At 45.7% G+C, this 14,369-nt stretch overlaps 1 protein-coding gene across 1 annotated transcript in view; it reads right to left on the reverse strand.

Annotated features, from left to right (window-relative positions):
* Positions 1 to 2,807: 2,807 nt before the first annotated feature.
* LOC125944346 (neprilysin-3-like) overlaps positions 2,808 to 14,369 on the reverse strand; it is a 75,122-nt gene continuing 63,560 nt past the window's right edge. The window contains exon 9 of the mRNA XM_049664741.1: positions 2,808 to 2,960. Within this exon, the coding sequence (XP_049520698.1) occupies positions 2,808 to 2,960 (153 nt within the window). The remainder of the gene's footprint in view (positions 2,961 to 14,369) is intronic.

Below are 14,369 nucleotides of genomic sequence, written 5' to 3' on the forward strand. Positions count from 1 at the left end.
GGTAAAATGTGGAGCGGATGCCGCGTGCGTCAAAGTCGGATTAGTATGCGAATGTTCTAATAATTTCTTGTTAGTGCTTTAAAACACATAATCACTACAGTTTACGGTTAGCAGTAACTTTTATTACACCGTGCGACAATTGAATGTGTCTCTCTCTTCACAGTAGCAGACGAAACGCCGTATCCCCTTGCATTAGCTCTTAACGCGCATGTGCAAGCAGTTCGTCCAGCGGCCGCATGTGGCGCTCGGCCGCACGCTCGCGTGTTTCCTCTAATAGTGGACGATTCTGTACACTTCCCTGAGCAGCCAATCAACCTGCATTAGAGCTAGCGATGAATACGATGCACAGGCTCCTTCTAGAAGGGTAAGGGAAAAGTAAACCGACTTTTGCAATTTATCACACAATGGTTTGGTAAAACTGCTAGTATCCAGCGCTGAATTAGTGTCGTCTACAACACTTCTATGGAACGTGTCACTCTTATTGCCGCGTTAGTCGTTAGAGTGTAGCAGACAGTTAAAAATGGCAGCTCCATTGTCGATCTGCGCCAAGGAGGAAGTGAGGGCAGTGATTCCCTTTTTGTTTGCCGAAGGTGTTAAACCTGCGCAATTTATTTGTCAAATGCAAGCGCAGTATGGTGAGGGGTTGTTTATCGCGAAGCAAGATCTACGAATGGATAGAGCGTTTCAAACAGGGAAGAACGTCTTTGTGTGAAGAGGAAAGATCGGGCTGGCTATCGATGTCAACGACTGAGGACAATTCGAAAGTCGTTGAGCGTATGGTAAGAAAACAGACGAATCACAGTGGACGAAATCGCCAATATTTTACATATCAGTCGTGGTTCAACGTATTCCATCTTTCACGATAGGCTAAATTTTCGGAACGTCTGTGCAAGAATTTGCAGCACAACATGAGGCATAAAGTATGGACATCTCTCGTAAACATTTGGCCCGTTGTTGTAGCGAGGGAGATGGATTTTTACAGCAAATTGTTGCTGCAGATAAAAGTTCGGTGCATCATCACGAACCGGAAAGTAAGGCTGCGAGCATGGTTTGGAAACACTCATCATCACCAGAAGTTAAGAAATTTAAACGTCAGCGTCAGCAGTTAAGAGTATGCTAAAAATATTGCGGGGCATGGAAGGTGTGGTAGCCGTTCATTTCTTCCCGAGAGGCGAAACTGTGAACGGTGAGAGCTATTGTGATGTGTTGCGAACTAAACTGAAACCTGAAATCAGATCCAAACCTCGTGGAAAAGTGCGAAAAGGTTTCATACTGCAGCAAAATAACGCCCGGCCAAATCCTAAGGAGTTGGGATTTGAAATTCAAAGGAGTTGGGATTTGAATTGCTGGAACACGAGCTATACACTCCAGACCTGGACCCAAGCAATTTTCATTAGTTTGGACCATTGTGGGATGCGCTCAGGGGAAGAAGATTTGCAAACGATGCAGAAGTCATTGATTCGGTGCAAAATCGGTTACAGGTGGAACCCAGAAAACTTTTTTTTCTGACGGAATCAAAAAACTTGCGAAACATCAGGCAAAGCGCGTTGAAGTGCAGGGAGGTTATGTAGAAACATAATGTATGTTTCAGTTTTCAACCATTACCCGCCGGGGTGGCTCAGTCAGCTAAGGCGTTGTGCTGCTGAGCACGAGATCGCGAGATCGAATCCCGGCCGCGGCGGCCGCATTTCAATGGAGGCGAAATGCAAAAACTCCCGTGTGCTTGCGTTGTAGTGCACGTTAAAGAACCACAGGTGGTCAAAATTAATCCGGAGCCCTTCACTACGGCGTGCCTCATAATCAGAACTGGTTTTGGCACGTAAAACTGCAGAAAGAAGAAGTTTTTCAACCATTATATATCTATAGAATAAATATAGCTTTTCTCAAAAGTCCCTTTACTTTTTGACTTCCCCTCGTATAAATAGCGAAGAAGTTGCAATGGTGTTACCAGACATGTCCTAAAGAAAATGTGCAGATTCTGAGATATTCATCATAAATTTGATACCACGTGGGCTAATTTCGCATTCAGGTATAGGTGGATATTGATACAACGTCAAACCCTCTTTGTAACGCAGCTGACTGCGTGTGGCACATTGTTTGGAACTTGAGCGAAGCTGTTAATAACTGCGCTCTTGTTCTCGGCTGATGAAAACAAGCAATAACATACATTACTTTTATTACCCTCGAGCAAGCTGCAGCGTCGTCGTCAAGCTTGACGTGCTCTAGGGATAAGTGTCCGCGAAAGCGAAATTCGGAGTCTGAGTACCAGATCTCGAAACAGAAGTGCTCAACTAGAATCAAACGAACTTACCGTGCCTTCAAATGCGATTATCTTAACGTTTGAAATGTCATTATGTAACATTATCTTGAAGAAAAAAAATGCAAATAAATGTTTTTCTTGTTGACTGTTGTTCGTTTGATAACACTGCTACCGGCGAAACCAATAACCCACACGTGAAAGCAGATCCTTCCTTGTGAGCATTGACTTTTTCATAAAATTACGGTTAGTGTAATTTTAAAAGGCCTGTATGATAACCATCACAATGTGCCCGCCGTGGTTGCTTAGTGCATTTGAGGGTGCGCTGCTAAGCACGAGGTCACAGGAGTAACTTCTTGCCGCGGTGGCCGCATTTCGATGTTGGTAAAATGTAAAAAGGTCCGTGTACCGCGCATCGGGTGCACGTGAAAGAACCCCAGGTGGTCGAATTAATCGGCATTCGTCCAGTACGAGTGCCTCGCAATCAGATCGAGGTTTCGGCACGCAGCACACTAGAATTAAACTTATTTTTCCAAAAAATTACGAAGGTTCATCTACTCACGACCGATATGTGCATCTGCCGCAGGCACAGCGCCCTTTTAGTGTATTCCTTTATAATATCGCTAGCGTTCCAGGGTTGGTATGCTTCTGTGAGCGTTATCCCTTTTACGTCGAACGCGTGCATCAGCTCGTGGGCCGCAATCTGCAAGCAGAAATATTTGTTGAGAAAAGCTAAGAATATGTACAAGCGTCAACAAGCAAACTCAGCAGTTGACGAACCGATTTCACGTAAGAAGACTTTTTGAAGTGAAGCTTTCTTTGACTCTTCTTTCGACTTTTCCGCTGCTCCTGTCTTTCACGCCGCGTCAGGAGGTTGTTCACAGGTGAGTGGCAGAGAGGAAATGCGACGCCAGAAGCTCGTTTGGACGTTTCAATTGCGTCGTCACAATGGCCTCTCGACACTTGTGATAGTCCGTGAACGCCCGCAAAAGTGATGCAGAAACTACAGCGCTTACCTTTGTACTAACGCGCAACAGTCCGTAAAATAGTGCAGTCTATGTGCCGCTGCTGCCACTGTGTTTATACTCCACTAGGTAAGGGCCACGTGATGAGTATGATAATCATAATCATAATAATTATTATAGTTACAACAATTCTGATGATGGTGATAACAATGGTAAATGTCATGGCTAATACAACTGATCACAAAACCTTGAAGGCGATTCAACCTCTAAATGATGTCGAATAAACGCTGTCGCTACAGCGCTGCTCTCAAAATAGACAGTTAATACACCCTATTATCCCCCTCCTCACCCAGGAAGACAGTCTTTCAGCGACTTCAACTTCACGTTGAATCTTCTGTTGAACAAGAGGCGTCGCAGACAGGATTTAGAATTACAGATTATTTTAAAATCTTTAAAACGTCTTTTTATGAGTGCACACGTGAAAAGTGTGAAGTAGTATTTGTATACAATAGGTTCCTTAGGTGCAGCACTATGCCTACTATTCTGGACATTGGGACTCTGCCTGGTCTTTCCTTAGGCTAATTGCATACGCTGAAAAATGGCGGCTATAGGAAGACGTAAATTAGCGCTGTCTTTAGGATAATTCGTAATGGCAAAATAAGACAAAAATTGCGAAAGTAGCAGTTTCCGTTCTGGTGAAAACGTTCCCCGGCGATTTCGAGTTGATGAGGAAACTCAAAAACCACCCTGGTTGATGCCAACAAACCGCATATAACACAGAAAAAAAATCGGAGCCCTTCCACTACTGTGAAGATGGAAGCCAGCAAATCTGTGGCTATGGTGGGTCTGGTAGAGTGAATATTGCTATAGTGAATTTATATATTAACACGATAGCGTTCAAGACCCCGTGTCACAGAAAATCCCTTGTCGGCGTCATTCTCGACGTCGGCGTCCGCGGCTAAGAAAATCATCCCGATCCACCCCAACCACGCAGGCCCTCCGCGTGGCGCAGAGGCGCTCGTTAACTAATCGAAATCCTCAAGTTGAATGTGTCAAAAAAATCGTAAAGTACGAAGTATCCATAACCTACACTAGAGCACTGCACGGGCCGATTGTTTAGCCCGGGCCCGGCCCGGGCCCATTTTTACGTTGGGCTGCCCGCCCGAGCCAGATCAAAACTTTTATGGCGAGACCCGGGCCCGGCCCGGGCCCGGAAATCATCTACGTTACCCGCCCGGCCCGTCCCGCCACCCCTTTACCTTAGGCCCAAGCCCGGCCCGAGCCCTTCTCGAAACCGGCCCGAACCCGGCCCGAGACCGAAAAGTACATGTTTTTCAGAGTTGAGATGCCCGAAAATAACTCGTTGCACTTACATGCACACCACCAGAAAGCCCGAGCCCTGCCCGGGCCCGGGTCAAAAAGCACACGCAGTGCCCGAGCCCGGCCCGAGCCCGTGAAAAAACTGCTCTACCCGGCTCGGGCTTTCGGTTAAGCCCGAGCCCGTGCAGTTCTCTAACCTACACGCGTGATGGCGTCGGATTCTAATTTGAATATACTAGAAATTATAATTCTCTTACTCGGAAACTCAAACGCAAGCCCCTTTTGCCACCATTTCTACCACTCATGCAGCGGCGCGCCGTGGTTTGCTCCTTTCAAAAATACGATCCAGAGGGCGCTCGCCTCCTCGGCAGCAACATCTTTAAGGCAGCCGCATGCAAAGGCCAAGTTGGAAAAAAACGAAAGCAGCAGTTGCCGGGAAGCCTGATAAGCAGCCAGGGATCTTTGAATGGTATCACTTTCCACTCTTAAAGGCGAAGCTTAAGCGTTCTCCAATTTTTTAATCATTATTGACTATATTGAGCGTCTTCGGCATGTTCGTCAAAGAGCATGGACACCGGCGTCTTGCTTTCACCCGCGCGATGGCCACGTAGTGAGTTTTCTGCACCAAGTCCGCCTCGTCGTCATATACTGGCGTATGAGCCACAGCGTTCACAGCCGCGGCAAAGTGCACGGCATCGTCAGGATCCTGGAAGATGCGGTTAAACGAGCGTCCGTGCCATAGTGAGTCCAAAGGGCAACTGCTGATAGCAGATCTCTATGTCACGAGACAAAGGGAGACAACGATTAGTGGGACGTACCGCTGCAGCGTATCGCTACACTGAAAGAGGCATCAGATGTGGCGAGGGGTATAACAATGGCCATCCAAATCCGTTTTGATACGTGTGGTGGTTTTCCGCACAACTTGCGGGAAACCGCCACGCAGACGGAGCCAAACCTACCACGCACATGGAGCCGAAAGTTGTTGATCTACTTCCGTTGCCGACGCGATCTCCTGAAACCTAGCCTATAACGCCATCGCTGTGATACTTAATTTATTCAAAATACCTTACAGGCCCGAAAAATGGGCATTGGGTAAGGGGAGCTATATATTGCTATTATATAGGGCAAGAGGACTATATATATGTTATTTATACTATTTCACATAGTATAAATAGCCTACAAGTATACAGAACATAAAGCACATTGTTAATAATAATACAAGGAAGAATCATGTTTAAACAAACTCTAAAATCCTCAGATCAAATGCATGCAAGAAGCATCGCAGACAGAAGTTATTTAAAGTAAGAAATGCACGTTTATGTCGTGACGGAATTCTTCTTTGTTAGCTCAGCTACCAGGATATCGGGAAGGTCGTTCCATAAGCGGATGACACGTAGAAGCGCAGATGAGTTAAAAGCGTCTGTTTTACCATAGATGCGTGTAAAAGAAAGATGATTATGTAATCTTCGTGAGGTGAATGGAGAGACTTGCACAGCTATTGGTGATGGCCTTGGTCCGTGAACATACAGTACTTGTGAAACAGCAAAAAAAGTGCTACATCACGACGAGTGTTCAAAGAAGGAATTGATAAATTCTTTTTAATTTACGTTATGCTTTTGTTGTAGTTGTAGTTTTGTGAGATGAATCGAGCGGCTCTATTCTGAACTGATTCTAACATAGTGGTTCAATAAATGTATTGACGGGACCATACTGAAGAAACAAATTCAAGTTTAGGGCGAACAAATGTAAGATAGGCTAATTTGCGGACATTAGTCGGCTTCTTACGAAGGTTGCGGCGTAAATATCCCAAGGATCGGGAGGCATTTCGGCAGATGTGTTCGCAGATCTCCTGGAACCTAGCGTATAACGCCGTCGCTGTGATACTTTACTTTCATGCTGCAAAACTGAAGACTGAACAGGCATCGTTAGCCGCCTCTGCCATTGTTAAGTATTTGGAGGACGCTTAAGCTTCGCCTTTAAGACTGGAACGCGATAGCATTCAAAGATCCCTGCATTCAAAGATCCCCGGCAATTGAAGCTTTCTGTTTTCTTCACCTTCGCCTCCGCGCGCAGCTGCCGTTCCACGCTGCCGAGGAGGCGAGCGCCATATGGAAGATGTTTTTGCAAGGAACAGGCCGGGGCACAGCACTGCATGACTGGTAGAAATGCTGGAAAAGGGGTTTAATTTTTCTCAAAGAATTATGTTTTTTCGTATATTCAAATTATAGTCTAACGCTATCATGTCTGTAGATTGTGGTTGAGTCATACTTTACGATTTATCTGACAGATTTTACTTTGAGAAATTCAATTAGTTCACTAAAGCCTCTGCGCCAGGCGGAGGGCCTGCGTGGTCGGGGTAGTTCGGGATGATTTACTCGGCCGCGCACGCCGACGCCGGATTTTCTGCGACACTGGAGCTCTTAACGCTGTCGCGTTGAAATTGGGTAATGGCCGTGTTTTTCACCTAGCTTGCAGGAAACCTGAGCAGATTTTGCTGGTTTTGTCCTCAGTGCCGGCAAGCCTGTTCTCGAAGGAGAAAGACGAGGCTGCTTTTTATTACAAATTAGTACAACCGACGACTATAGCATATCTACCACTGCGACGTGCATCGAATCTATTGATTTAGAATGGCCGTCCAGGCCCCAATGCCCAAATAATTCTACACGTAAAATTATGCAAATTCTGCTCCAGCACGCATCCAACAAACATTTTCACGCCTGTGGGGTCTCTGTCTATTACTGGGCCATTAAGTTCCTCGGATATGACATCGAATCAAACGAAGTACAGAAAGCGGCACTTATTTCACTGACGATCACCGTAACCCGCCACACTGATCATTTTCGCCAGTTTAAATATCTTTACCGGCGTTGTGGCTGATTTATTTTAGTGCGATAGCAATTATATGGACACTTCAACCGGATTTCTGCCGTCGGCGTCGCCGTCGCCGTGAGGTTCCGTATAGATAAAATCTTCACCGCGCGCCCTATGCCCGAGCGGAAGCGCGCGGGGACGCGCGCTATCACGGAGAGCGAACGCACTCAATCTCCCACGCGCAAGCAACGAAGCGGGAAGCCAGTGCCCGAGAGAGCGGGGGGGCGGCACTTCTACTGTGCCAACAACCGCGCTCGTCGCTCGATCGCACGGTCTCCTATCTCTCCCACGCGCAAGCAAGGAAGCGGGAAGCCAGCGCCGGAGGGAGCGGGGGGGGGGCGCACTTTTCCTCTGACAACAAGCGCGCTCGTCGCTCGCCACACCGTCTCTTATCTCTACACGGCTCTGACCTTTATGCACTGTGCATTCGCCGCTCAGTTTCTGTTGAAGCGATAGACCGCACGTACCTTCGCCCGCTGCAGCGTATGGGCTTGCTGCCAGCATTTTGACAGTCGTTGTCTGCAGTCATTCAGTGTGATCTATTCATGTTTGTTTGTGCGCGCTCACACCACGCTTGTTCATTCAGTTAGTAATAGTCGGGCCACATTTTCGAACGCACGCTACACATGTAATGCTGCCCGGATCGGCAGTGCAGCGCTACAGGTGTGTCCCTTCGCACGCGCGCTGCCCACGGGAAGCGCTTCTCACCAACACCACCGTTTCACACGCGCCTTCTCGTGGTCATCGAGTCTCTCTTCATGTCGGTCTATATACTTACGCCGCAGCCCACCTGCTTACTCAATCAGCTCATGTTTACTACAATTCATATTGCTACCAAAGCCGCTCACCTTACTTCGTATGACATTGCTGTGTTGCTATCGCATTCATTGCTTCGCCCTTAGGGCGAAACTGTGACATTTTTTTCGTACCCTTCCTACATGGCGGAACTTGGTGTCCGAGATATTGGAAATCTCAGATTTATGAGGAGAAATGTCATAGCTCTTAAGCAGTCTTACTGCTTATTCGATGACCATTAAGTGTTCGATTCGCTGGACATCGTTCATGATCTAATACCAATAACCACGAGATTTTATGCCGCAGCCAAATTTAACTCTTTCTGGGCTATGCTGCGTAAAACTTTCATGAACTTCGTTAGTAACAACCTGCAAAGTTTGGATCTAGCCGACATACTTTCACCTTTTCTTGCCCATCACACATAACATGCAACACTCTACAGTCATTTCACCATAGACACCGGGACAAATTCCTACTGGTGTCGCTCGAGTAAATGCACAGGACGACTGTGAAGTAATTCTTTGAAAGTCATGCAACTAACCCATGGCGCATTTACCACACATTGCCACTCACATGCTCCCATTTGCTAACAAATGTGAACTCTGGCACGTGCTGTTCTCTGTGTATACCTGGAAGTATTGAATATAAAACCCTTATCAAGCTCTCTCACGTTCGCATACGTATTGTGTTGTAGAGGCAGTAGTTAAGAGGCATACTTTAACTATAATTGTAAGTCATATATATTGCGCCTGAGTTCAATAAGTTCAAAAAATTGGGTATATAGCAATCACCTACAAGAACACTACGTTACATGCAAGCTTTGTACGTTCGATGGGCATCATCAATAACGTGTGTGCCGTCCTCTCCAAAAATAATTGCCGCTGTGGCCATAGGTTATCTAATGACATCACACAAGCTTTCTACGCATTAAATGTAACGCCTATAAGCATGGAGAAAAGAGGGCTGTCTTTTCGCCGTTTAGTCCGCGTTGAAGCAAGAAGCAATACGAACTGTAATTCTCTAGCTACTGCTGACACTGTTTTGCACACCAGCGTTCTGACAGAAAGTGTCCACGATCATCGTGTGAGATGTGTTGATGTTTTCCAGTGCGCGCTTGACACCATGCTTGTCAATTTAGTTAGTTAGCGAAGTTTAACTTAGGCGTACGAAGTAAGGCTCGTGGTTTTATCGGCCGTCTAACTATTTGATATCGCGCTTCCTCCCCGTTTTCTTCACTTACGTGCCAGAGATTGAGCCGCGACCGCCGGCTAAACCTCGCGCACTTTCGCTCGTACATAAAGCATACGGCGCGCGGCGACGATATCAAATGCGAAGCATTTCTTGGCGAACATTTGCTACTTTGACAGTATGTATCTTTCTAGCCGCCTACGACTTCGTGCTCTCATGGTCGTTTCGTTAACATGGTATTTACCACATGGGCATACTATGACGAGAGCATATGACGAACATAAATGATATGTCATGACATTCATGTCATGACATGCGTGTCATGTAGGTCATGAAACAGCCGCCTACATCATGGTGCTCTCATGGTGGTTTTCTTATCTTAGTAAGTACCAAAAGTCGCATAGTATGACAGGAGTGTCTGACGAACATAAGTGATAGGTCATGACATAGATTTCATGACGTGCCTGTCATGTAGGTCATGACAATGACTCTGCGAAAATATTAACACTCAAAAACCACTAAAATGGGTTCGGATGTGGGTACTAAGTGAAGGAAACACTATAGCAGGCTCGTAGAGTCATAGTCATGAGCATGACTCAGCTAAAATGACAATGACTCAGCAAAAAAATATTAAACTCAAAAACCACTGAAATGGACTCTGACGTTGGTAATAAGTGAAGGAGACACTAAAGGACGATGGTAGAAGTCATAGTCATGACTATGACTCAGGAAAATAATGACACTTAAAAACCACTGGAAAGGGTTCGGACGTGGGCACTAATGGAAGGAAACATAAAAGGATGTCGGTAGAAGTCATATCATAGACATGGCTCAGCAAAAATGACAATGACTCAGCAATAAAACATTAAGACTCAAAAATTGCTGAATTGGGCTTGCACGTGGGCACAAAGTGAAGGAAACCTTAAACGATTGTGGTAGAAGTCAGTCATGACCATGACTCCGAAAAAATTAAAATGACTCGCCGAAAAAAGATTAGCACTCGAAAACCAATGCAATGGGTTCGGATGTGGTACTAAGTGAAGGAAAAGACTAAAGGTTGATGGTCAAAGTCATAGTCATGAGCATGACTAGGGATTTCGCCTTAAGGTATCTTATGTGTAGCTAAAGGGATTCCTGAGGACTCATGGCATGCATGTAATAACTTGCTTGTCATGTAGGTCATGAAACAGCCGCGTACGTCTTGGTGCTCTCATGGTCGTTTCATTGACATGGTAGGCTCCCTGCACACTGTTTCGAATAACATCGATTCCCACAGTGTGTGGGATCTGTCAGCTTTTTATCACCCTTGGATTTTATACAGAACCTCACGGCGACGGTGATGCCGGCAGCATAAATGCGCCTGGGGTGCTATATAATTGCTATAACAATAAAATACTCTATTGTCATGAACTCATGATTTCAGGAGGCGAGCTTCATCGCCAACATAGACGCTCTCTCCACTTTGTCTTTCTAGCGTTCGCGTTCAAAATCGCTTCTCTGCATTCTCCATACTGGAGCCAGAGGATTGCCGCACGTATGAGTCACTGATCCCGCCTTCTTTTAACACGAAAGTGTTTTATGCCTGCTTTCACGAATGAATTCCTGCAAAGGATAAAACTGATGTGGCGTGCCGCCATCTAGGAGCTGTGAAGCGAAGTAGTGCGTCGTTACAATAACGAGCCCCGACAGGTAATCACAGCGCAGCGGAAGCTCCAACCCGGTGTAGCCACTTAATAATGAAGCAAGTGTAAATGGCTTCTTGACTTTGTAAACTTCGTCATTTTCAACGAAGTAATGGGCAACAAATAATAAACCGGACAGACCCCACGCCCTGTGGGAATCAATGGTATGCGAACCAGTGTGCAGATAGCCTACCAAGTTAATGAAACAACTATGAGAGCACCAAGTCGTAGGCGGCTATTTCATGACCTATATGACATGTATGTCATGACATTGATGCCACGAGTCCTCAGGAGTCCCTTCAGCAATGCCTGAGAGAGCTTAAGGCGAAAGCCTTAGCGATGCTAATGACTATGACTTCGACCGTCAACTTTTAGCCTTTTCCTTCACTTTGAAAAACATTCGAACTCATTTCAGTGGTCCTCGAGTGGTCTTTCACAGCGAAGCTGTTAAGGGCTCGCATTTCGATCGTGGCGTCCGGCAATAGAAAAAAACTCTCATTGGCCGTATGCAGTATGTGCGAGTGAAAGCGCGCGAGGGCAAGGGACGCACGAGGGCGAGGGAAGCGTGTTTTCACAGGGAGCGAACGCCCGGCAAAGAGCAAACGCGACTTCCCAGTGGAAGGGGAGTGGTGGGCGAGGAGGGAATCGAGGCACCCTAGACTGTGCCTGTGCGCGCCTGCTCTCCCACTGCGGCGCATGTGCGCAACCCTGCCGGCCTCTGCCGCCAACTCTCTCTAGGCTCTCGCCCGCCTCTCCCTTAATAGTGTCGACAACGGCGTTCAGCCGTTCGTGACGTAGCCAGCGTTTCGACAGTGGTTGTGTGTGGTCACACAAACAATGCGCACAACTGTTGTCACCGCCGGTGGCGTTTTGCCCGCGTTCGCAACGAACACGCGGGGCGTTGGTGACGTGTTTATCAAGAACGTGCCAACCTTTACCGTACACCCTATGGCGCTGTACCGTAGCGACCACAGGGTCACGGTCACTGTGGTCACTAAATAAATAAAACCACCAGATCATATACAGTTCGCAGTGTTTAATAGTTCAAATAACCAATTACACCATCACATCTAATAGTCACAATTGAAAATACATCATTCCCACCATAGTACAGCTTCACTGGTCTTCAATTGCTACCCCAGTGGAAGGGCTGACAGTTTTTCGCTGAATCATTATCATTTTTGCTGAGTCATGGCCATGACTGATTTCTAACACTATCTTTTAGTGTTTCCTTCACTTAGTAACCACGTCGAAACCCATTTCAGTGGTTTTTGAGCATTGATCATTTTTGCTGAGTCATTATCATTTTTACTGAGCCATGCTCAATACTATGACTTCTACCGTCATACTTTAGTGTTTCCTTCACTTAGCGCCCACGCCCGAACAAAATTCCAGTGGTTGTAACTTATCATTCCTCGCTGAGTCATTGTCATATTTGCTGAGTCATGCTCATGACTATGACTTCTACCATCACAATTTAGTGCTTCCTTCACTTAGTACCAACGTCAGAACTCATTTCAGTGGTTTTTGAGTGTTAATCTTTTTTCGCTGAGTCATTGTCATTTTTGCTGGGTCATGCTCATGGCCATGAATTCTACCATCATCTTTTAGTGTTTCCTTCACTTCGTGCCCCCTCCGATTCCATTCCCGAGTTTTTGACTGTTAATCTTCTTTCGCTCAGTAATTATCAATTTTGTTCAGTCATGCTCATGACTATGACTTCTACCGTAATCCTCTAGTGGTTTCCTCACTTAGTTCACACGTACGAACCCATTTCAGTGGTTTTTGAGTGTTATTTGTTTTTTGCTTGGTCATTGCCACTTTAGGCAGCTGTTTCATGACCTACATGACACGCATGTCATGACATTTATGTCATGAACTATCATTTAAGTTCATCATACACTCTTGTCATACGCGTACAGTGCCAATTTTGGTACATACCAAGTTACCGAAACGACCATGAGAGCACCAAAACTGTAGACGGCTAGATAGGTAGTAGATAGATAGATGGATGGATATAAATAGATAGACAGATACTGACAAAATTGCAAATGTTCGCCAAGAAATGCTTCGCATTTAAAAACCGCAGATCCCACGCCCTGTCAGAATTGACGTGATGCGAATCAGTGTGCGGAGAGCCTACCAAGTTAACAAAACGACCATGAGAGCACCAAGACATAGGCGGCTGTTTGATGACAAACATGACACGCATGCATGCCATCTTCATGATTAGTATGACTTCTACCTACATACTTTAGTGTTTCCAATACTTAGTACCCATGTCAGAAACCATTGCAGTGGTTTTTGAGTATTAATGCTTTTTGCTGGGTCACTGTCCTCTTAGGCAGCTGTTTAATGACCTACATGACACGCATGTAATGACATTTATGTCATGAACTATCATGTATGTTCATCAAACACTCTTGTCATACGCGTACAGTGCCAATTTTGGTACATACCAAGTTACCAAGTCATTTATGTTCGTCGTACACTGTTGTCATACTAAGCCAATTTTGGTACCTACCAAGTTAACGAACTGACCATGACAGCACCGAGACGTAGGCAGGTGTTTCATGACCTAAATTACACACATATCATGATATTCATGTCACAACCTTTCATACATGGTCGTCATACACTCTTGCCATACTATGCCAATTTTGGTAAATACCAAGATAACGAAACGATCATGAGAGCACCAAGACGTAAGCGACTAGATAGATACTGTCAGAATGACAAATGTTCTCCAAAAAATGCCTCGCATTTCATAAAATAAACATTACTAAGTGTCCGACGGCTGTATTCAAGCCATAGAATTCCAGTAAAGAAGCTTGATATTGAAACCATAATGCCACGGACACATGCACCGACACGCAGCTTAGAACGCCCTTATCAATTTATTTCGGACAAGTCAGCGCGTCGAGGCGCCTGGCGCGTTTCAACGCTGCTTGCCAACAGGACGCCGGGCGCGAAGCAAACATGCAATGCTCTCTTTCCCACAAGTCGTGCGCCTTTCAGTGCAGCAGACCATGAGTTTATAAAGCAAACATGCAACAGCTTCTGTGAAGACACGTTTCACTTTTGTGTTCTACCAATTCCTCTGAAAGAGGGATCAACCGTAATTTTTTTAATTAAATGCAAAGCCTTTCTTGGCGAACATGTGCTAATTTGACAGTATCTATCTATCTAGCCGCTTATGTCTGTGTGCTCTTATGGTCGTTTCGTGAACTCGGTATGTACCAAAATTGGTATAATATGACAAAAGCATATGGCGAAGATAAATGATATTTC

The sequence above is a fragment of the Dermacentor silvarum genome, chromosome 3 (assembly GCF_013339745.2).
Source record: "Dermacentor silvarum isolate Dsil-2018 chromosome 3, BIME_Dsil_1.4, whole genome shotgun sequence".
NCBI classification, from domain to species: Eukaryota; Metazoa; Arthropoda; class Arachnida; order Ixodida; family Ixodidae; genus Dermacentor; species Dermacentor silvarum.